Genomic DNA, 24,649 nt, shown 5'->3' with positions numbered 1-24,649 from the left:
CCAGCACAATTTGGAGATTCGGGAAAACTGTCGGGTATGTACCCTGTTCCCCGAATCGAAATTTTCACAATTTTTAATACTGAAATGCACGGTGACGCCTCCCCTACGATGCATCCGGCCTGGCTACCGGCGTGAATAGGTTCAACTACCACTGGCAAAGGGCAAGGGCAGGAAAGGGTCTAGGAAGGGTTCCAAAGGATAGGAAAGGAAAGAACGACCACGTGTTAACTGGGTGCAGGATGACGCGGAAGTGGGCTTGATACTTTCACTAAATTTACTTCTTAAAGGCACGTTATATTCAACGGCAAGGGGTAGGAAAGGGTTTAGGAAAGGAATCCGAAGGATAGGAAAGGAATAGAACGACCACGTGTTGACTGGGTGAAGGATGGCGCGGAAGTGAAACTTTTTTACGTTTTCTTATTATTTATTGTTATATTATAACGTGTTAATTTGAAAAATTCGCGCCTGAACGCGGCGTGTTTAATGACCAAAAAATTATTAACCAATGAAATCATTCACAGTTTGTAGCCATTTATTTTTTTATTTTTATATATTAATTTTTATACGATGAAATTAAAATCAGTTTATTTTGTGAAAATAAGCAGCCCTATAATAAGTACATACGTTACAAAGTATTTAAAATAAATAAATGTAATCTGAATCAATAATAACTTACATACCACCCTTCCCAATCACTAAAAACCACTAACACAAACTGCAGTTTCCTTGCCTTATTCCTAAAGCCCATCGAACTTTTGACGTCACGATAATCAGGGGTCATTTTATGTCGCGCGTGAATTTCAGAAGCTGTTTAGACAGTTTTTATAGAAACAGGGATTAATAAATTTTGGAGTATTGTATGTTTATTTATTATAATATGCAGATATAACTTAAACAGATAACTTATGCAAAAACCTTATTATTATTATGTATGATATATCTGAAAACAACCCTATCCATTCTCAATGTAAAAAATATCTTTATTTAGATGTTTACTAAACATTATTGCCAAAAAAAGGAAATGCTAAAAATATTGCCAATAATTGAAGAAGACCAGTTTGTAAATACTATTAGTACTATAGTCTCTAATTTAATACATTAAATTTTTGTTTTTATTTCAAAAGCCACCCTTATAATATTCCTAACGATATGATTATGAGCCCAACGAGAATATCAGCATCAATTTTAAAAGAAGTGGAACGAAGGATCTCGATTAAACGACTCTAGCAAAGCGTAACTTCCCTTTATGGCCCTGCATGGAGTCATATAGGATGCACTTTTTCTATCTACTTACCAAGCTATTTTAAGCGCAAAAAATGCTTCTGGAAACTCGGAACTACTAATTTAAAGAACAAATTAAGATGGACTTATATAGTAAAATTAAATTAACTTAAGGTTATGGAATTTCTAGTTTAATTACTGCTATTATTTGTAGATCATAGTCGGACGCATATTGGCTCTATATATAAAGAGTAGAATAACAGATAATTAATTCTCTTCTTCAGGTATCTTCATATAAAACAACTTATTGCTTAATAACTCAGTTGTTAAAATAAATGCAACAGTTTGCAGGTGACCTCGTGTTAAATATAGTATCACTTAAGTTAATTTGTAAATCTCTGTTGCCTTCTTGAAACAAGTTTTATTGGGTATACTTCGATTGGAACTTGATGAAACTGGGGTTAAATTATTCATGCAAAAAAGTCCTCATTGGAGATTTAGATTTTTTTAAGATGCAAGGCAAGTACTCTGATTTTACTAATCCAAGATTTGTTTGATTTGCAATAGTCTACATATACATAGAGTCTATTTATAAATAATTTACCTGTCCACAGGTTTGACAAGAATTTTTTTTAAACCTTTTTCCTCGTTGTTTTTTAGTAAATGCAAATCAATGTCAGTATAGAGGGTTGCAGAGACATCAGCGAAGCTGATAACGATTCTAGAAACATTTAAATCAAAAGGAATCTTAAATATATACAAATATAAAGAATAAGACCCATTCCCTTAAGTACTTGTAAAAGCAAATAATGATCGATATTATCGAAAGCTTTTTATAAGATTACAAAGACATAAACTTTTTTATTTTCATCAATATATTAGTTATTGCAAAGGCCTTCGGTGGATTTACTGTCTTAAAAACAAGATTGCCTGAATAGATCTGAAACTCGATCTAAAAAAATGTTAAATTTTTTGAAAATATTTTATCTTATAAAATTTGCTTAATTACCCTTGCAATTGTATGATTTAGAGAAATTGGTCTATAGTTATATAGGCCTAATGAATATCCACCTAATGGACATCTAACACCTACTAACTTAAAAATATTATATGATCAAAATAATATTAGTTAATGGGTTCTACTTTTTATATTGTCAATTCATAGGATTTTATTATCTTTAGTAAAGCGAAAACTTGTTAGGATATTGTTATTACAATGCAAAAATACTTCTGCTAAATTGATAATTCTAAAGATGATGAATTTGAAAATCTATTCAATAGTTCCTTTTTTAATATTAACAATGGCCTATTGTTTGTCTACCAGTATGTATCACTAATTTACTTCTTTATACTACTACAGGTATACGCACATAAAGAATACAACAACTAATAGCTTATTCCTCAATAATAATTTTGATTTTAAAACATATTATAGAATTCCTTAATTCCTTCAGCTAATATTATAAAATAATAATAAATCAAGAAAACTATTCCAAATTATTAGACCTGTAATTAAGGCAATTGCGACAAAATATCAACTATTTTATCAATAGCAATTAAGATATCCTGTGAGTTTAAAAAATAGCTAATATAACTATTTTTTAAAATTACTTTTCCAAACGCCTTTAATCCTTAGGAGACACGAAAGGAGAAATTGTGTGCTCATGTAGTATGCAGAAGCTTCACTACCTAGTGTTCTTATCCAGTGATTTCTTAAGACGAAATGCCAACATTTATTTTTATTAATTTAAATTTATTCTCAAAAAAAGTTATTATTTAGTGAAATTAACAACATCGATAGCTATTATCAGGCCTTGACAAAATTTCAGAAATCGAGAAAAAGTTAAGCGATTTATGATAAAATTTTCCGATAATTGGAACAAGGAAAATCGGGGGTTAATTTTCAATATCCTTCCTTAGACCCATTTTTGTGAACAGATATTACCTATTTTGCAATTTTAAGACAAGTTGGACATTTTTCCTCAGAAATAGCCAAATTGATCAATTTGGTTAGTGGAACAATATATCAGGTTTTTAATAATCTTTATGAGTCTCATATCCAAATCACAAAGGCCATTGCTAACATTGTTCTTCATACCATTACAAGACGCACCTGATTGAAAGTTACCGTACTTAAAGTAAAACCAGGATAGCGATTGCCAGTCAGATAATCCAAAGGGTTCCTAAGGAGTGGAGGAAGAGGCTGCTTTACATTATACATCAACAAAAGCTTCTTTAAAGTGGCTTGCATTATTTACACTATATTCGATTTCCTTAATATAAATATTGAAAGTTTTGATTGTCCTCCACATAGCCTTAACAAGATCACTTGCCTTAAAGTTATCTTTAGCTTACATTTTTTGGCTTTAATTTGAGCTCGGTATTTATAACTATACATACGAATAGTATCCATTAATACTAAATCCATTATTAAACACTATTAAAATATTAATCCGACATGATCAGACCATGAGCGGTCATAAATATTAGTTAAACTAAAAATTTTAATAAATATATTATCAAGACAATTCACACCCCTTGTAGAATTTTTAATCTCAGGTTGAAATCCAAAGCTATAAAAGAGATCACCCTTAGAGATACAGAAAGACTGGTTCAAATTGAACTTAACATTAAAATCAACAGTGAAGATATATTTTTTTTATTGTCAAGCTGTCAAGAAAACACTCAAAGGAGCTCAGAAAAATATCAAAATCTCCCAATGGTGATCTACCAACAGTACAAATATAAGACTCATCAAAACTTATTCTTGTAATTCAAAATCCACCTCACATGCACCTTCTTGGGTCAGGACATTATTATAGATTTACAATTAAATCCATCACGTACACGTCTCCATGTGATTTACTGTCAGGTTTACAATATTTGGAGATTAGATTAAGTCCCCGAATATAAGCTACACTTAACTCCGACTCGAACAGTCAATGTTCAAACACAGAGTATATTAATATTGAGATTAGATTCGAGGAATGCTTTAAGCTCAAGTACTTTAGAACGTAATGACTGTATCTTGACTGTATCTAAAATTAGTATCATCAGTACGTCCTTTTTGTTGAAAATTGCCGCCTCCGATTGAAAAAGTTCCTGATAACCACGCCAGATGACCAAACGCAATTCGGGCGCAATTGTTCTTATTGCTTTGATTTAGTTTCAAAGTCGGTTTGGGATAAGACAGCTTCTTAAGCAGTGACTTAAGATCATCAGATTGGGATGTAATGATAATTTATACGATTCCGAGTTTGTGCAGTTAGAAATCTATATAACCATTGTTCACGTCTATAGAGGTTTCAGAGAAGATGCAGGGTGAAAAGTAGGCTTTGGAGATCGCACTGATAGTCTTAGATGATAGGATAGAAAGCAAACGGACTGTTTCAATATTCGTATCCTTAAGTATGCCTATGCGAGTGCTGACAGTTGCATAATGAAGTATTTGAGAGGAGCAAGACAGTCGACAGTAGCCTCAATATCAACAGCTAAATATAATAAATAATAATAATAATAATAAGAACAAGAAGATCTCTCCATGATCCGTAGAAAATTCTAAGCATTTTTAAATTATTCCATAGGTCTTTAAAACGGACCGTAAATCGTGACGTTTTAATCAGTTTTATTGTTTACCTCGGAAACAATTAAAGGACAGTCAATACGAGTCAGTTGAAAGTTTTGACATTGTTAATAAGAAGAGTGTCTAACTGACATAAAAGATTATTCCTTATTCCATTCCTGCAGTATGTGTATTCCGGAAAGGAACGTGTATCTTAATTATGTTAAAATATATTTGTTTAGTCCTTAGTTTGTAGTATTACATTTTTTTTGTTCAACTTTAGCTTGGCTTTAATAAATATTGTTGTGGTAGATGTTCTGTTAATAGTATTATTTAACACCTAGATTAAGCTTAAGATTGACGTATACTATATTTATTATCGAACTTTTGTAATAAAGAATTCGATAAATTAAAAAATATGTAAATGAAACCCTGACAATGGTAAACATCAGATAGAAGAAGAAATAATAATAATAAGAAGAAAATTTATTCCAAAAAAGGTACAAAATAAATACAAATTTTTAATGATTAGATGCACAACTAATTATAATAAGAGTTTGTGCGTGCATCTATGCAACAATAAAATATATCCATTGACACTTCTACATTACTAGTGCCTAAAGAAACATACTATAAGAACTAATACGAATTTGCATTGACTGTTTTTGTGTAGACCTTTGGTGATATTTTTTGAAAGTTTATCGTTACACACCAACCTGATGGCGGCTCTTATATAATATAGCTTATGAATATTGAACACTTTAGAGTCTTGATATAATTTAATAGTTTGATTTTTGGAAACAGTTTGTTTTGCGGTATTTCAAGAGGTAATAAGTTATGAGTTAGTATAACTGATGAGCTAATGAATTAATACATACGCCATAAGGACACACCAATTCAACTAGTGATTTTTAAATACCTACATATTATGCTACTCGTTGACATGTTCTGCCTTAAAATATAGAATTAATGCAGAAGTTTGTGTATTTTATTGCAGACATTTTCTATATGGCAGTAATATTTTAGGTGATCGTCAAACAATACACCAAGATATTTCATTTTGCTCACTGCGCTAATTTTTGCATAACAATTACAGGCTCTATTATTTAAACAATCATTTTGATGAAGTTTTATTTATTCAGTAGTAAGTAAGCCAGCTTTAGTCATAGCATAACATATAAAGTGCGATTTATCATGAGAAATAGCGAACTGAAATCCAGCCACTTTTTAACAATATAAATTATCAGTTTTGCTTTTATGAAGACTTCATTAAAGGCATTTCCTTAGTAATTATTGCTGTGTCATCAAAGCAAATCAGAGTGTCAAGAGATAAAACAGAAAATATATGATCAAGACAGTGTGTATGAACAATAGGGGCCCCAAAACTGTGCCCTGTAGCACACCACATATCACAAGGCATAGAGTGGTCAAGGAGTCACCAATCTTAACTTGCTGTATTCGGTTATGCAGATATGATTTAAAAAGATCCTTGGTCAGTTAACATGGGCATTTATAAGAAAGTTTTAGTGGTTACAGAGATACTGGCGGGAGCTGTAGGCTGAGTCTGTCCAAGTGATTTACAAAGGTTCCTCAATCTTTGCTTCAGAGAAGCAAGTTCCACATCAGTGAGACTCAAATTATTAAATTTATATATTAGTGCTTATAAAAAAAAATCTATAAATTGACGCAATGAATGGAGCAAATGGTAGCGTAGCAATATTATCTAGAAAATTTCTGAAAGATCGGGAATAGTTTGATTTTACTGAATGTGCAGAATTATTTTCTGATTTTAATTGTCTTAAAAGAGTTTTTTTGTGTACGGCGTTATTGTTGATCCCCATTACTAAATAAGCAAGAAAACACATTTTTTTTAATGGTTTATAATTTTATTGGGCTTAGAGTCCAATCCTATTCAAGCTAGCCGATCTTTCGCGGCTTCTTTTTATTTTTGATGCATGTTTCTTCTTTATTATCATATGCTCACGAATGAATGAATGTAAATCAGATCGCAATGCTTCGCCTTCATATGTGACTACCTTAAAAACTGAGCCGGATTGACATTGTGAATGACGGTTGGAGCAGCTGATTTTGACTTTGACGCATTACGTCATAGCGGCCTGGCATGTTAAAATAAATGGTAAGGTAGGGACAGTTTCTAGAAAAGTTCTGGGAGATCGGGAATAATCTGACTTTGCTGAATATAGAGAGAGAACTGTATTCCATTTTGTAATTGTCTGAAAAGTGCTCTTTCTTGTGCAGTTTGATTGTTGATCCGCTGTTATTTAAAGACTTCACTTAACAAGTAAGAAAACAGTATTTTTATTTCGGATTTTACTTGAAAAATAGAATAGAAATGACCCATTTATTTTCATTCCTTTATCCTAGAGTGAACAGTATGTTATAACTAGTTGTAGAAACGTTTGAAATATTATGTACTTTGTCTTAATTTTTAATTCAAATTATCAAAATCTGTGGTTGTGTGTCAATGACCATTGCATGCTTTTCTAAATCAATATAACACCAAATATTTAGTTGATATAAAATAGATGATCAAGCACATATTTCTAACTTATAGATCTACTAGTCAACATTCATCATGGCAAAATGGGGAGAAGGAGATCCAAGGTGGATTGTAGAAGAACGGCCAGATGCCACAAATGTTAATAATTGGCATTGGACAGAAAAGAATGCCAGTCCTTGGTCTCAGACTAGGATTAAAGAACTTTTTAATAATATTTCTGGTAAGATTTGGTATTAATTTCTTGTATTAAAAATATTGTTACATTAGGGACTGTTAGTCTAAAAGATCTTTGCCCATAATTAACTTTTTCAACTTGTAAACATAAATAACACCTGATCCCAGGTTCATTTTTGCTACTTATCTTTATAATTTAAGGAATGGAAAGAGATGTAGGGTTTGTTAGATTAATGAGTGTTACTATAACTTATTTCTCTTGTTGGAGTTTAATTATAACTATTTGATCAACAGTAGGCATGAATTTTGGATCACCTTGTACATTATTACTTTACTCCCACCTGAACTGATCAATTTTGTTTTTTTTTCAAAGTAATGTAATGTGTTTAATTTTTAAAGTAAGTTTTAATGTAATTTAAAATAAGTAAATGGCTATAATTTTTATACTTTTTAATTTTTATTAAATTTAAACTAAAAAATACTGCTTAGGATAAATAACAAAACTGCAAACTTTATTCACAAAATTAAAACAAGTTTCTTTAAAAATTACTCTATTTACTAAAAAGAGATTAAATGTAAGTAGTACCATCCAAATGAATAGGTGTAACAATAATAAAATAATATTAAAAAAACCAAATCAGTCTAAAATCTATCATCAATGTCTATGTTTTCTTCAGTATCTTTTTCATTATGAAATGGCCTTTTTAATTCACTCTTTTTTGAAATGAAGTTTGGCAACATCTGCCAAGATCGATGCTTTATTGATGTCTGGCTTGACTTTTTATCTTTCGAGATGTCCTATATATTACTTCTCTCAACACTAAATAAAAAAAGTTTTATATAAATTGATACATTATGATCTAAATATAATATTTACCCTTTGATCTGATGGGAGTTTGCAATCATAATATCTTGGATCCAACAGGTTGGCAACAAAATGAACTTTGCTGCTCTTGTCTTTGGATAATAATACACTTTTATAAATATTTTGTCTAGATTTGCTAATCACCTTCTACACACTATGTGTCAAGAAGTTTACATTATGGGTCAAGAAGCCTCAAATATCCATATGTTCTTTGAATGCATTTTTCTTTAAAGAAGATTACTTGCTTTCCACACTTCCTAATTCCTCATTGATGGCCATTGCTTTTATTATTTGTCTATTGGCAAGAAGCAACATTTTTTTAAATCTGTGCTTGCAAGGAGCATGCAGCTTTCATGTTTGCTGCTTTATCACCTTAAGAGTTTTCACTATATATGCAGCTATGTGGAATTTTCTTCCAATTGCCATAATTTTGAAAATGAATGGATTTGGGGTTGTTACAAAAAAAATATAGAAAGCTTCATTTCTAATATTAAATCTTATCCACTGTCAGCCCAATAAAATTTCTAAACATAAGAAGTATACAGTAATGGCCAAAAGTAGATAGACAAATGGTTTTTTAAAAAAATCAAAGGAAATAAAAATTCTATAATAAAGATATGAAAAAGTATATTATGGGCAATATAAACATGTATAAAAATAATAACACATTCTTTAGAAACAATCACCTGATTTGGTAAATAATAAGAAATAACTAAATATATGCTGGACAAAAGTAGCTAGACAAATTTAAAAAATAACCAATACTCTTTTTTTTCAAAGTATTTTTTTTTTTAATTACAAGCTTAACCATCTACAATATCAGTATTTTGTAAAATACCTATTATTTTCTACTACAGCCTGACATCTACATGGCATTGATTCAATAAGATTGTCTATGAGTTTAAAACCAATATTTTTCCATTTCTGTTGCAACCGTTCGAATAATTCACCTTTATTTGAATAGTTTGTATCCCTAATATCACGATCTACAATTTCCCATAAATTTTCGATGGGATTAAGATCAGGTGACTGGGATGGCCATTTTAAAACTGGTATTTTTTCTTCTTCGAAAAATTGCTTCATAATTTTGGAGGAATGCTTCGGGTCATTATCTTGCTGAAATTGAAATCTCAATGGTAAATAATTGTCTTTGACATAGGGTAACATAACATACTGAGAATATCCCTGCATATAAACCTGTCCATTATGCCCTCTATGCGATTTAACGCGCCCATTCTATAACCTGAGAAGCAACCCCAAACCATCACTGATCCACCTCCATGCTTAACTGTGAGTTTTGTGTACTTGGGATTCAAACGCTGGCCAGAAGAACGTCTAACATATTGAATTCCATCGGAATTAAACAAATTAAACTTCGATTCGTCGCTTCAGCAAACACGTTTCCATTCACGCTTTGTCCAGTGTATATGCTGATGGGCAAATTCCAATCGGGCTAAGAGATTCTTTTTTGAAAGCAATGGTTTTTTTGCTGGCCTACGTGCAAATAGATTCTCTTCTACCAACCTTCGTCTTACAGTCCTTAAGGATACATTACAAATCCCTAGAGCCTGTAATTCTATCTGAATTTGACGAGAAGTCATGAAAGGGTTATTCTGGCTAATTTGTTTTAATTTCGGTACAGCTCTAATGTCCATTTTTTTTGGTCAACCAGATTTATTTTTTGACTCTAATGATCCTGTCCTTTCATATCTTTTGATAATTGCCCAAACAGCTTTGCTTTTAACATCAAATCTACGAGCACCAATTTGACGATCACCCGCGCGATATGCATTAATAATGCGTTGTCTTAAATCAAGAGAGAATCTAATTCCGCGTGGCATGTTGCACCTTGAGTTAAAGAGAAGTAATACTATACTAATTTTATTTTATGAATATCTAGACAAAAAAATAATTCCAAAATTGTTTTTGTCTATCTACTTTTGACCACTCAGCTATATTTATATTATTGCTTTATCTGATAGCAAGCAAAATATTTAACTGAAATTTATTGGTATCTTTTTATAGACCGCCTTATAAATAACAATAATTTAAAATCCAGGGGACCTGTGGGTAAATCTTAACAATTATATGAAAATAATACTTTGTTTATCTACTTTTGGCCACTACTGTTTATGTTTTTTAGAGATATTTACAGATAACACAATGCTTAAAAATCTCCAATGGTTTCAAAAACCAAGGCCTGTATTTATAGGTGCTTCTTATCTAGAAGTGGTCCTGATACCAGGTGCTAAAAAATTAATTCTTTTGGATGTTTTCTACTATATAGCTAGTGGTGTTTGACTTGACAAAATAACCTGATTATACAGCTTATGAGCTTTTAATTTTTATTCAGTGGTCATTTTACTTACTCACAAATGATGGTTTTTTGGCCTGTTCGGAATCTCTGTAGAATTATTTGATTTTGTTGCTACTAATAATGAAATTATAAACTTATTCAAAAGTAATAAAATTATATGTATGTGAAGGAAGGCTGTTAAAAATACAGTTTCTGTGTGGGTAATGGATATCATTGGGGTACAAAAAAAGTGCAGTAAATTTTCTGTAATTTTTATTCTCCAAATATATTATACCATATTTGGTACATATATATTATATTATATTTGGTACATATTTGAGATACTTCCAGGAGGAGAAGTAGAGTCTGGAGGAACATCACATTGGGAGTGAGGTGTCTTCAGAAAATGTCATGTGATAAAAATCATATAGAAATTCTTCATTTAAAAAAACCTATATCAATTTCAGAAAATTTAATTTTTAGTTTGATCTCAGTGCTTTTCATAATTTCCATAATAATTTTCTGTCATTCAGAAATGCTTTTGTGTAATCCTTTCCAACTACATCATTACATTTTAATAATTATATTGTTTTTCTATCTCTATTTAGTTTTGAGGTATCTTAGTGCTTAGGTTTGTAAATCTTTTTTTCTTTTTATGCTTTTGTTTCTATATATTTATCTGACTTTGTTAGAAATAATGATTTCAATGGACACAATGCTTTATTTGAAGCTGCATTAGCTTGGGTGCAATAGCAGGCCAATCCACAAGAAAAGCAGTTTTATACTTTTTGCCATCATTCCAAAAATTACAAATTCTTTATTGCGAAATATAGGGAGAAAAAATCATTATTTTAGTATCTTTATGGTTTCAGTTAAAAGTTTTGAAATAACACAATAAATTTATATACCATATAAGTAAGCTTGACTTTTGAAAAGAAAAAAATTGAAATACCAATACCAGTGTAATACAAGTGATTTTCAATCTGGAATTGGTAAGAAACAGGGTTACTCTTTCTTCAATTGGTAATTACTCTTATTAGCTGTTAGTTGCATTTAATAAAATAGATGACAATGATAAATTAAACTTCCCTTTAGTAAGTACCATACATTTATTAATACTTTTCCATGCAATAACTGAAAAGAATATAATATGTGTAACAAAGATAATATAATACAAAAATTTTAACATATTAAGCAAATTGCTTGCTGTTTGCAGGTCTTTAACTGCCACCTCTTCTATTTGATCAATTAAAGCTAATTGGTATTTCACCTTCTCAATTTATTAAAGTCGCACACCAGACGGTAATCCCCAATAAGTTTTTACTAATCTAAACCCTCTTGTCGACTTCTGTATAAGCGAAAAAGTAAGGCAAGTATTGATAAATTTTATTTATCAATTTTTCAACACTAAACACCAATTAGCTGATTCGTGACGTCACGTTTTCCCCTACTTTGTTTAAAACCTGAATCGCAGAAACACATTGGTAACTACTACTACTTTCTGCTGCTTACAATTTTATTTTTTTAAGAAACATCTAGCAAGTAAACTGTAATAAGAATCTAAAAGAAGACAAAATCAATTATTTCATGATTATTCATGTCCAAATACCTAAAAAAAAACTGTTATAAGAAACACCACAATAGTTAGATAGAAAATTGTCTTATGTTTGTAATTTAAATTATTATTAACTTTTTTTTAATGTGTAAAACATTTGTTATACCAATTTGTTCAAGTCCTGTCACCAGTTTGATAATCAGTGTTAATGTCACCAAAATATTTTTATGTTTCTTACAGTCGCTCAACTATTAATTAATTCTTCTTTTCTTTTTTATATCTTTTTCAAACGTGTCTATTTGGTATTTTAGTAAAAACCAACGAACCAGCCGAACTCACCATAACTAGCGTAGAAAAATGCGAAGGCGAGGCCTGTGCTAACAACCGCAAGGGCAAACTTATTTTCTTCTATGAGTGGGACTTGACGTTAAACTGGGAAGGAAAACTTAAAAATGGAACAGACCGAACCCATAAAGGGACCGTTAAAGTACCCAATTTGTCAGAAGAAAATGACATGTCAGATTTAGATGTAAGTTCATGTAGAAAAATGTGTTTTTAACCTTAAAAAAATATGTTTCCCTTCTTATATTTACGTTGTACTTCCAATATATTTATACACACCAGTCATTTTCTGCAAGAGAGTTATCTGGCCCATATAACTTGATTATTTAGTTTTATCTATTATTAAAAAATACTATGATTGAAGAGTGGAACGCAAGACTATAATATAGCATTTTAAGTAATCAAGTTGGTATTAACCTTAAAGAGTCAAAACACCTCATATATACTGAGAAAGTTACCCAACCCAACCCTCTATTTTAAATTTATTTATTTACAGATACAAATAGGCCTCTCAGATCCAGACGAAGAAGGTGCAAAGTTAAGAGACATAATGCTAAAAGATGGCAAAAGTCTCGTCAGAAGCCAGCTGGGCAAATACGTATCTGGCCTAAAAGAAGAGTTCTCGCACGGCATGATTTTACCTCGTAAAGGCGAAGAAAAACCGGACCAAGTAAAAACACTAACTAGCGGCTTTAACAAAAAAATCAATATGGCACCAGTGGTCTCGAATGATAAAAAAGTCGGTTTAAAAATCGATACAACAACAATAAAACAAACCCATAAGTTTCAATGTACCGCAGAAGAGTTTTACAACGCTTTAACTAGAGTGGAAATGGTGACGGCGTTCACTAGGGGTCACGTGAAATTAGATCCTGCCAAGGGCGGGAAATTTGAGCTATTCGGCGGTAATATTACCGGTGTATTCCAGGAGTTGGTACCTAATAAGAAAATCGTTAAGACGTGGAGGTATAAACAGTGGCCGGATGGACATTATTCGCTGGTTACAATTGACATAGATCAAAAGGTAGGTAAATGTTTTGGGTTATTATTAGGGTTATCCAATAAATAAAGGTAATTTATTCTGTGTTTACATATAATTTAGTATGGTCAGGATCAATTGAAAATGAATTTTATTTGCTTTGTTTGTTTGCAATTATGCTTTAACACTATTTTTTTATGGTCAGAATGCAAAGAAAACTTTAACAAACAAAAGTTCGACTACAGCTATCAACTTTTTTATTTCATTGAATATTATATAAGGGCATGGAAAAATAAGCACATTGAAATTTAATGAAAACAAATTGTTGAAATGACTAATTAATAAATTGCAAACCTCAATAACAAATTGAAATTTAAAAATAATTGTTTTTGTATGTTTACAAAAATTTCACAGTACACTGTGCAATATGCATGTATTAAATAAAATAAAATAAACATATCTTTCAGTGTGGTTGCTTACATATTATAAAACTGTATGAAAATATTAGGATAGCAAAATTAAAAGGGATTAAGTGAAATATTATTTCAGTAGAGATACAATTTACGTTACAATGCAAATTGACAGGAAAGACCTTTAATCGCTAGACAACAATTAATAAATAAGGAGCCATTAAATGATACAAATGAGCCAATATGACTAGTCCCAAAATCTAAATAACAATAACAAATCATAATTTATGACATTGCTGACACATTCCTTTTATCTGGTTTGACCTGGTAACCCATTGTGCAGATCCAAGGACAGCAGCTGAGTAAGGTCCAATCAATAACGTCATGAAGATGCAAGAAATCCTGATAAAACTCTAATTTATGATGGGAAATGGGAACAGCACCTAAGATAGCCCTTACTTAAGACCCTGCATAAGACCCTAAAATTAACATGTGGAACAAAAATGGCGGCCTTAAAAACCATGAGAAAACTTTTTACAAAGAATAGGAATTAAGCTTACCCCAAGATGTTAGAGGATCTTTTATAAAGTGTATTAAAGTAATCGTTCACATTCCATGGCTAGTGTTGCCATGAGGTCGAATCTCAACCTCAAGAAATTAAACTTGTTAACCTGAAGACTTAATAAAGCCAAAATGCAATTTGTGGATACCTCTTAGATGGATAATCTCACCTAGGCCCAGTTTTACAAGAATTGACAATACAACGTTGCCTTGCTTAGCTTTAAGTTGCCGCGAGTACGGAAATCAATCTAATTCCAAAAGGCAAAGTATTCAAATTTCATGAAAAACAATGGCAACCACAGCCCGGTTTCGAAAATGCCGATACCTAAAAAACTGATCCTTGAGCATGGCGTACATGACCAATGACGAAGGACAGACAGATAATAAGTACAAAAATACGTAATAAAAAATTACGTTAGTTTGACAGAGAGAATGAACCTGATTCTAGTAAATTGCTCAAAATTCAAAGTGAAGAACGCCTAACGCCATCTAGGAGTTCTTATTTTTTGACAATGCAATTAATCCACTTTACACTAGATGTCGCGATCAGTACTACTCCTACAATATTAAACTATTACATTATAAACCAATATAACCGCCATAAATAAAAATTAAAAATTATTTGCAATTTCCTTGCATGCCTGCCAATGGATATCTTATAAGCTGTGCATAGTGTACATTTTTAAAATTCGAAGAACTTTATTGATGTAATCGTTGACACATTGGTCCAAAAATTTTTAGAGTTTTTAGATTTTAAAAGCGTTTATAGAAAAAATAACTATTTCTATGAATTAATAATTAAAATTTGTATATCAATTATTATAAATATCAGTGTCGTCTTCTTCATTAGGTCACAATAATGACCTCCTGAAAAATAATATCTATAAAATCTTTTTCTATCATATAAAAGATAGAACTGAAATTCGACATAAAGTAAAACGCCGGAAGTTACTGCAAATGCCTAAGTAATATCTAAGTGCTATTTTAAATGCCCCTTCAGGCATTTTCTTCCTTATTTTTGTTAATAATGTTGATACACTTACACGTCATTAAAAAAAAATAGCAATATGCACTTACATGAAACAAATATGAACAATGCAATATCAATCAATCAATCGCTTTATTGTCAAAATATTTTACAATTTGTAGACAAAGCTGAAGTAAACAAACAAAACACACAAACATAAAATAAAACTAGTAAAACAAATATACAAACTTATACAAATCAATAATTGTATGTGGTCAAAAGTATGAATAAATAAATAAAACACAATTAAAAATTAAAAAATATACAATTGCATGTATACAATGTCAAAAAAAGAAAAAAAAAGGGAAACCTAAGAAAGCAAAAAAGTATATATATAAAAATATACAAAAGTTTTCATTAAAAAAGTAAAAAAAAGTAAGATATAGATATAGCTACATAAAACAGTACATATAAAAACAATAAATCAGTCTGTGTGTGTGAATATAAGGGTGCAACTTGAGGAAATGAAACATTTATGGAAAAAAATAGTGTACAAAAATTGTAATTAGGCACAGTCGCACAAGAGTTTATTTAACACTTGGATCACTTCTCTTTAGTCTGTTGCAAGGAAGTTTAACATACAGCCTCTGTCTTGTAGGATTAGGGACATATGAAATACATTTTTATAGATAAATAGTGATGGAAATGTTAATATCATTAATTAATTAAGGACTTCTTTACAATTTCTGGGAAACATGAAAATCTATTAATAAAGACTGAAAAACACGAAAAAGTATATTCAGTTCCTGGAAGATACATAAATAAATCTTAAGGGAACTCATAAATACATATAATAAAATCTGGAACATATAAGTCGTTACATAGCTTTAAATCCATGAAATTTATGACGATATAACATAGCAGAAGTAGTTTAGAACTTAATGATAAAAACCACCAGCCGCCACTGATATTTTTAAAATTTGGCTTTTAGCTTGCAGCGCTTTTATATAAACACATACCAAATCTTTGACTGTGTTTGCAGAGTTTCAACGTATATTATTTTCAAAAGTCATTTAAATAATTTTAGTTTTTTTTTTAATTTAATGTTACCCAACTATTTTATAACAGTTTTATATAAAACTTAAATAGATTTGTAGGGTGTATTAATTTTAATTTCAACGCACTTCTGGCTAGTATACAGTCATATTGTATAGCTATCATTAATGAGAATTGTTAAAAAAAAATAATTGAGTTACTTAACAGACTAAAATTGTAAAACAGGTTGTTTGTTCATTTAAGATAAGTAGATCCCATAGTTTCTAGACAATTTCTTGGATCACCGACATCCTGTTTAAAATTTTAGTTTGTGAAAATTATTTTTATAATGAAAACGCGGCTTTTCTAGAAAATTGATGAAAAATGTTGACCAAAAGAAGCTTTTATGTTGTTGGCAAACTAAATAAACCAAATATGTTTTAATAGAAGATTTTTTTCTCTTTAGACGGTCGAAATTTAATTAGTGAATTAAATACATCCTCATGCCTAGAAATAAAAACGAAATTAAATTTTTAAAATAATTTTATTTTGGTGAATTTTATAAACATTGCTTGGTAAATCCAAATGTAAGGTTGAAATTCAGAAGTCAGAGGCGTTTCATTTTATATTAGAAAGGGATAAGGGCTTAATAGCCCTATTTTCTTTAATTGATTTATTACGATTTTAAAAAATTTCGATTCGAAAGATTTCGTAAAAAAGCCGTATACGAGAGTCTATTATTTAAGCTTTGTGATTAAAAAAACAGCCTTGATTAAATACTTTTAGTTACCCCCATAGGTTTAAACTACACTGCTGCTTATGTCCTCTTCAGGACAGATCGATAGTTTTCAAGCCAAATACAAAACTGTACTGTAAATTTTTCTTAAATCGATGAGCACTGGTATTTCCACTATTCATCACCACTTTTCGCTCACTATAAATTCTTAAAATAATATTCAGGCAACTTCACTCTTGTAAAAGCAGATCGATGTGGTACTCAGGAAATGCCTGCCTCTTGGTACAATGATTTGGGTGGCATAGCAAACATTATATGAATATCAGTCTGTTCTTCATAGGTATTGTTAAAACAGCATTGTTAATTCCAAAGTTTCACACGACTAACCAGTATTTTTCACACAATATTAATAAATATCAAAATAACAAGGAATTGACTTTGAAATTGTTTAGGAATTTTTTTACATCCATTGTATATCTACTAATCTTTATTTCTTATGGATTTAATTAAATACGACAGGTTTATCCCTTGATAAACATACAGACCAATTTAACTAAAGAGCAAAAAAGTTAACGATATGAACATTCACTTTCGCAACTCTTCGAAAAAATCTTCGACTATAGTGTTCGAATTTAATTTAATTTTTCTTGTAATACAGGATGACCACACTGAAGTAACTCTAACCCAATCGGGTGTTCCGAGTTCAGAAGCGGATGTGACGAGAACCAACTGGTCCAGGTACTACTGGGACGCAATGAAACAAGCATTTGGTTTCGGAGCATTACTTAGTGGAGATCTTTAGTTTCCTTTTAGCATGATGTTTTTCTTATGGCTTATATTGGAACATTATTATTGCACGTCATTCTGAATCAATCTTTAATTCATTCAATTTTAAGGCATATTATGGTTTACATGAGTTGAACTTTTATTCAAAAGTTTCCTGGTGAAATATATTATAAAAACAGTTAATGAACTCATTTACATATTTACGATGTATTTTTTTAAATCAAATTATATAATTTATTAAATGATCCAATGTAAGAATAGCTAGTGTAATTGATTTATTACTAAATAACTGCTTTGTAAAAAAATATTTATTAAATCAAAGAAAAAACATTAATTCTTTTTACGTTTTTTTTGCGGCTAAGCTCGATATGATTTTTTAAGGATTTTATTATAAGGAAAAATAAATGTGATAAAAAAATACGAATAATGGTTTTATTTATCATGGTTATTCCTGGATATTCTATTCCCCTTAAGAAATTAAACAGGTCCTTAAGAAGTTAAAACAATGATATACTTCTATAAATTACTCTTTTTTTATAGCAATACTATAGAATACTTTGCAACTAGCATTAAGATATACTAAAGACCTGCTCACTATGAAAGATAACACATCCCACGATCAAGGAAGTATATGATAATAAAAGCGTACATACAATAATCTACCATACCATATAAAATCTATTAAAAAATTCTCATAGTTTAAGAGTGTACTAAAGAATTTATTTGTGGTAAATCCATATATATTTTCATAATCAGTACTTTGAATTGGGCCAGGCGTGATAAAGTGTGTACAAAAATTTGAATAATTATGACGAATATTAACTCTAACGTTATTAATAATGAGCTTAGTTTTAGATTAATGGATGTATCAACTCTAGTAAAACTAATGAGTTTAATCAGTACCAACTCTGTTGGAGAAGATGATCTCTCTATAAGAGATTTTACCTTTTTGCAAGACCACTTTTAAATATCATTAGTACATGTATTTTAGGAAATAGATTTCCTGACTTGCGGAAAAAAGCTATGATCAAGCCACTAGGTAAAGTTTCCGATCGTAGGGGGCTTAAAGATTTAAGGCCTATTAGTATTCCACCGGTTGTTTCCAAAATCTTAGAAAGACATTTATAATCAGGTAATAGAATTTTGTGACTCATAATATCATTCTAAGCCGTCAGTCCGGTTTTCGTAAACAATTCAGTACAAGTCTTATGTTTCTGATAGATTCCATTGTGTTGTAATTAAAAATCAACACTCAATTTAAAAACTGGAGTACCAAGGCTCTATTCTAGAACCCTTATTATTTTCCTTGTATGTAGCTGATATGGAAACAAAATTGACTTATACGAAACTTCATAGAAGTATGCTGATGATTCACAAATGTATGGCGTTTTGTCCCAATTCCTTACCTCTGTCCCGAACACAATTTAATAATGATCTAGATAACATTTCTAAATTTGCTAAAAATCACAATCTAAAACAAAATGCTTATAAATCATGTGCTCTTTTTATAGGATCCAATAAAATTCAACTCGAAGTAGCAAGGAATAACTATACTCTAAAAATCCAAAACACAAATATACCAGTAGTGAAGCCAAAAATTTAGAATTAATTGTTGATATAAGCTGTTATCAACAATTAATCTTTACCTTTTCAGCCCATATAAATAAAAAATTAAGCATTGCTTATATGCGTCTAAGGGGTCTGCATAATCTAAAGATTCTAGCCAAAACTAAATACTTCCTAGGTAATACATTAATACTTTCTTTGTTTGACTATTGCGATGTTTATAATAATGCAATTTCTAATTCTAATTAGATATTTTAATCGCTATAGAGTAGACCAACATCGTACAGCCGCGTATCAGAGATCTTTCAGCTTTGTTGCTATTTAAATGTGGAATCATTTACCTGATTATGCAAAAAATTACTCTTTTATAGATTCAAAAAATATATTAAAGGTTTCGTTTAGAATTTCAAATTAATACATGATATGCATTCTTAGTTCCTTGATATATGTGTACTAGTATTAGATTTTTTTTCACATAAATAATAAAAAAGTACAATTTGCATTGTGTGCGTTGTTGATATCTCTGTTTTGTCGATAGTTGTGGGTAATTTAGTTTAATTTAACTTGAATTGTATATCCTGAAATAGTATTAAATATATTAGTTTTTTTCGCTTCTTCCTGCGCCTTCCACTTTTGTTCGTCGCCTGCCCTTGCCTTTAGCATCCACATTGCACCAATTTTTTTTTAAATTGGAAAAAGTAAATATTTGTGTTCAAATTAAAATATATTATCAAGGATGCATCGGAAAAGTTTTTTTTTAAAGCTTTTATGTATCGATTCTTTTAAAATCGAGATGCATACCCATTTGCTAGGAAATTAAAATTGTAAATTTAGTAATTGACATTTTGTATTTTTTTTTCTTTGGCAAATAAATGTCTTTTGAATTGAATTTGAATTAACTGTGAAAAAATTACGTGTTTGATTGTAAGCTGTAGTTGTATGACCTTCTGTTATAGATCTAAGTTTGATTTTATTCTAATTTTCTTGTTCGTAATTTTGTTTTTTTTTTTGGCGCACGCTATGTTTCTTATAAAATCTTTGCACGGAAAAATAAATAAATAGAATAATTGAACAAGATTTTTAAATAATTAAAAACAGTTTTAACCTTTGCCCAACCTCCAGTTCTTTTCTCTAGGTGCGTTTCGAAGGTTGAACGAAAGGTTTTTCTTTCCTATGGATGGATCTCTTTCCTTGCATAGCTGATATCCTGCCATATCTGATATTTTTATGTCCTTATAAGACATGTCCCATAGAATATAATTGCGTTCTTTTCCTAATTGTTAGTATCTTTCTTTATAAACCCGCCTCATCAGCACCGCGTTAGTTGTTCTCTCTACCAATGAAATCCTCAACATTCCTCAGTAAAGTCACATCTCAAATGCTTCTTATTCTTATTTATCATCCAGACTTTTATCTAGTTTGCATAGGATACAGCATCTCGTGAAACGTCTAATCTAAGTCTCTAATTTTAGTCTTAGATCTCGGCAGCAGAAAAATCTCTTCATTCTATTTTATGTACTCAACGTGCTTATGGTCTTTTAAATTTTGATTGGTATTTCTTCGGAGCTGTCATTGTTTATATTAATAGTATATATTTGTATTCTCCTACTCTTTCAATGGGTTGATATTCTTTACATATATCCTATAGATACGAATGTTCGTTTTATTTATTTTTGCATTTTTAGAGAAAGAAAGTTAGCAAGGAGAGTTTAATGGTAAAGGGCCAAGTTTGTCAGGATACTCTGTAAGACAGGAAGTAGAAGGAACAAAAGTGGCAACCAATTTATCTATGAAAGTACAGCATCTGATAAGGAAGCCTGTTGGTAGGTAGCATCTTCATCTCTTCTACTTCCCGTCTCACGGAGTGTGCCAACAAACTTATCTTCTTAATATTTTGTATTGTTTGCGATAAGTTCATATTTTTCACTGACCACTGCGGCCATTCAGTTTATTAGTATCTTTAGGTCTTCACATTTTCCAGCTTTAATAAGAACTGTATTGTAACCGCATCTCAGATAATTTATTGTCATGCCGCTGATTTTAAAATCAATGCCCATATCATTAGGTACCATGCTTATTATTACTTAAACTATAAATTAAATAGAACAGGTGAAAGCTTGAATATATACACACCTGCCGAGCAATCTGCATGTCTAGGTATTTCTTCTGATTTTATGCGTGCTGTTCGTATTGTTGCTTTTTAGCCATTATTCCTAAACCGTTACGAAATTCAATTTCTAGCCTACATATCTAATGTAAACCCAAATATTTTGTTTAAAAATTATTTGTTTATACAATTTAATTGTCTTTTATTTAATATTTTATACAAAGTGATTTATGTAAATCCGACAATTCTCAAAAGTGATCGTAATTATATTTCTAATAATTCTATTGTTTTGGAATTTAGCCAATTATTTAGGGTGTCCGTTCGTCGATTTCCTAATCCTCTTAAAAAAAAAAGCCAAAGAACGATATATTCGTATTTATAGTTCGCGATTTTGTTAGTAAGGAATATTAGAGAACATGTGTGAGAAAGAAAAACTCATCGAAGATGTGCCAAAACATCCCATCTCGTATCACTTGTCTCACGGTGACATAAGCATACTACAAAAAAGGACTAGAGGGGACAAAAAAAGAGATATTATAGATATGGGACGAAATTGCTTTATCTATAGATGGAACGCGTAAACAGTATTTATACTGCAGATTTTTAATGTTCTAGGTTTTTAATTGTCAAAATAAATTTTTCACGTATAACGAATTTTCAAAGACTCCTAGGTTAGACTGCTCTTCATTTTCTTCTAATAAATTTAAAACTAATTGTTCAAATTTTTTCATCTCATGGCACTTTTTTCCAAAACTCCCACCAACAATACAAATAAACTGCAGTCATGATCCACGACGACCCAAAGAACAAAAGAATACTTTTGTAAATAAGTAATTAAAGCCTAGTTTTATTAGAACATTTAATAGTAATATGTTTTCTATCGATGTTGCCTATACAATTTGGAAACTGACATTTTTCTTGCAAACCAGCGATAAGTTTTTCCCATAGTTCTCTGTTTGGTTTAGGCATGTGTTCAGGGTGCAGGGTGCATACGATTCGGGATAGCGCAGAACTATCGCTCTAAATAACCTTCGAAAACTGTGTCCAATCGTTTTAAACAAGTCTCCTATAAATACTTTCTTTAGGAACTTTTTAAAAACGACTATATATTTATAGCTGACAAAACTCATTGGTTTACGGAAGTCTAGTTCGCATAATAGCCCCATCGCCACCATTTTTCCATTTTAAATAGGGTAGTACCTTACATAATATTATAATTTCGAAAATATAGTGATTTATAGTCGGATTGCCGAACAGATGGAGTAAATGATCTGCGCGAAATATAGGCCCGCCCATCGATGCAACCTTGGAAGATTTAGACGAGGAGAATTATGCCTACTTATTTTAAATTATTTTACCGTACAGCTTTGCTTTGTAAGCAGCTTTTTTTTAAATATAATACGGTCGCCTGTAAAATGGTTCCAAACCGATTTTGAGGTTGTGCCAGGTAATGATGGCAAGGCAAGCTTGATTTAAAAAAAATAATATGCTAAATTTTATTTTTTAATCAAGCAGGGCTGGATGCCAAACGGTCAAATTTTAACCACAACCTTTTTTGTCATGTTCACGTATAAATTCGCTCATCATGGGACACACTGTATATTAAAAATATTTATTACCTGCTGCTTCTGCTGTAAACTGGACTTTTTGCACTTTGTTGTATGCTGGATGCTCGTTATCACATGTTTTATATATGTTCATAATCACTTCCTTTTCAGCAATGGTCAAATGTTTTCGTACTCCTTTCTTGGGGGATGACAATGGGGGGTGTACGTGGCGCGTCAGCCATTATTTGTTAACAAACAAATTAACAAAAAATAAACACAATCTCAACTTTTCAATATTGCGAAGATTCAAATATTCGAATAGCAGAAAATTCAACCAAAACGATCTAAAGCCGCTCGACTAATAAAATTAAATAAAACCCCAAGTCATGAACCTCATGAACCCTATCGAGGCTCTAGGCCACACCTCCGGCGCAGAACGATCACGTGACCACTCCATCTGTTCGGTAACCCAAGTATAGTTAGGTGAACGTTTTGCGTATTTTTCGCTAAGGACCAATGTTACCAATAAGGACCTACAAAAAATAGAAGATAAATCATACAGTTCTTAATATGTTAAAATTGTTTATTTTTAAAACACACAAGCACATATGCACACGAATATAATAAAATGTAAAAAGACAATAAATAACCTTAAATTAAAAAAAAAAGATAGATTTAATAAACTCATAATTGCACTATTTTTGCCATTGCACGTTGGCATTCTATGAAAATTAAAAACGTTTACTCATAATAATACTTAATTTTTAATCTTAACTTAAAATTGAGCTTTCTATTAAAACCTTTATAATTGTTACAGTCAGATAACGCTACATAAAATGTCATAAATTTAAGGTTCACCTCGAAAATATTCTACTTATACCTTAAAAAATAAAATACGTTTAAATTATGACTTTTTAGAAAATAAAAATATTATTGTTCACAAGCCATAATTAAATATTTGCTTCTGGCGCAGTTATTTCAAGACAATTAGATAATTCAACATTTTTTGAATTTCTTAATCTGATTTTTTCTAGTTCAAGACTTCAAATTCTGAGAGTAATATAACTGCCTTAATTTAACCTAACGGCTGCATACCTGTGTAGTTAAGGAAAGAAATATCCTACATCATTTTAATTATCCTAGAACGGTATATAACGCGGGTATCTTTGCTGTTTTCGCCCTATTCTGTAGATGGATTTAATGCTGTGGAGGCCTTTTATAGGCCCATAAAGATTTCACAGTTTTTGAAGAAAAAAACAGGCATTTTTTGCTATACAGTTGCATATTCCAAATTGCCCCATAGATGGAGCCAAGTTCATCGTTTGGCACTAATCGCAAAAAATATATATATTTAAGACTTATTTTTAAGTTTTTGGTTTTAAATGTTTTTGAACTAAAGATTGGCAACTTCAACGTCTT

General features: G+C 30.7%; 1 protein-coding gene across 2 annotated transcripts; it reads left to right on the top strand.

The window, feature by feature from the left end:
* The first annotated feature begins 6,893 nt into the window (after nt 1-6,893).
* Nucleotides 6,894-18,437, top strand: LOC126739371 (activator of 90 kDa heat shock protein ATPase homolog 1). Of its 2 annotated transcripts, none has more exons than XM_050445032.1 (5): nt 6,894-7,085; nt 7,368-7,524; nt 12,506-12,723; nt 13,033-13,560; nt 17,883-18,437. In XM_050445032.1, the coding sequence occupies exons 2-5, from the start codon at nt 7,380-7,382 to the stop codon at nt 18,024-18,026; spliced, it is 1,035 nt and encodes a 344-aa protein (XP_050300989.1). In that variant the 5' UTR covers nt 6,894-7,085; nt 7,368-7,379; the 3' UTR covers nt 18,027-18,437. The 2 variants fall into 2 exon arrangements, with proteins under 2 accessions (XP_050300989.1, XP_050300981.1); XM_050445024.1 differs by having other exon boundaries at nt 7,359-7,524.
* Nucleotides 18,438-24,649: the final 6,212 nt, after the last annotated feature.

Source organism: Anthonomus grandis, chromosome 1 (genome assembly GCF_022605725.1).
Source record: "Anthonomus grandis grandis chromosome 1, icAntGran1.3, whole genome shotgun sequence".
Taxonomy (NCBI): Eukaryota; Metazoa; Arthropoda; class Insecta; order Coleoptera; family Curculionidae; genus Anthonomus; species Anthonomus grandis.
This window is presented reverse-complemented; position numbering and strand designations above follow the sequence as displayed.

Coding starts and splice junctions, on each gene's coding strand:
- LOC126739371 (XM_050445032.1), top strand. CDS start 7,380: ATGGCAAAATGGGGAGAAGGAGATCCAAGGTGGATTGTAGAAGAACGG. Junction 7,525..12,505: donor ACTTTTTAATAATATTTCTG/GTAAGATTTGGT, acceptor TTGGTATTTTAG/TAAAAACCAACGAACCAGCC. Junction 13,561..17,882: donor CAATTGACATAGATCAAAAG/GTAGGTAAATGT, acceptor CTTGTAATACAG/GATGACCACACTGAAGTAAC.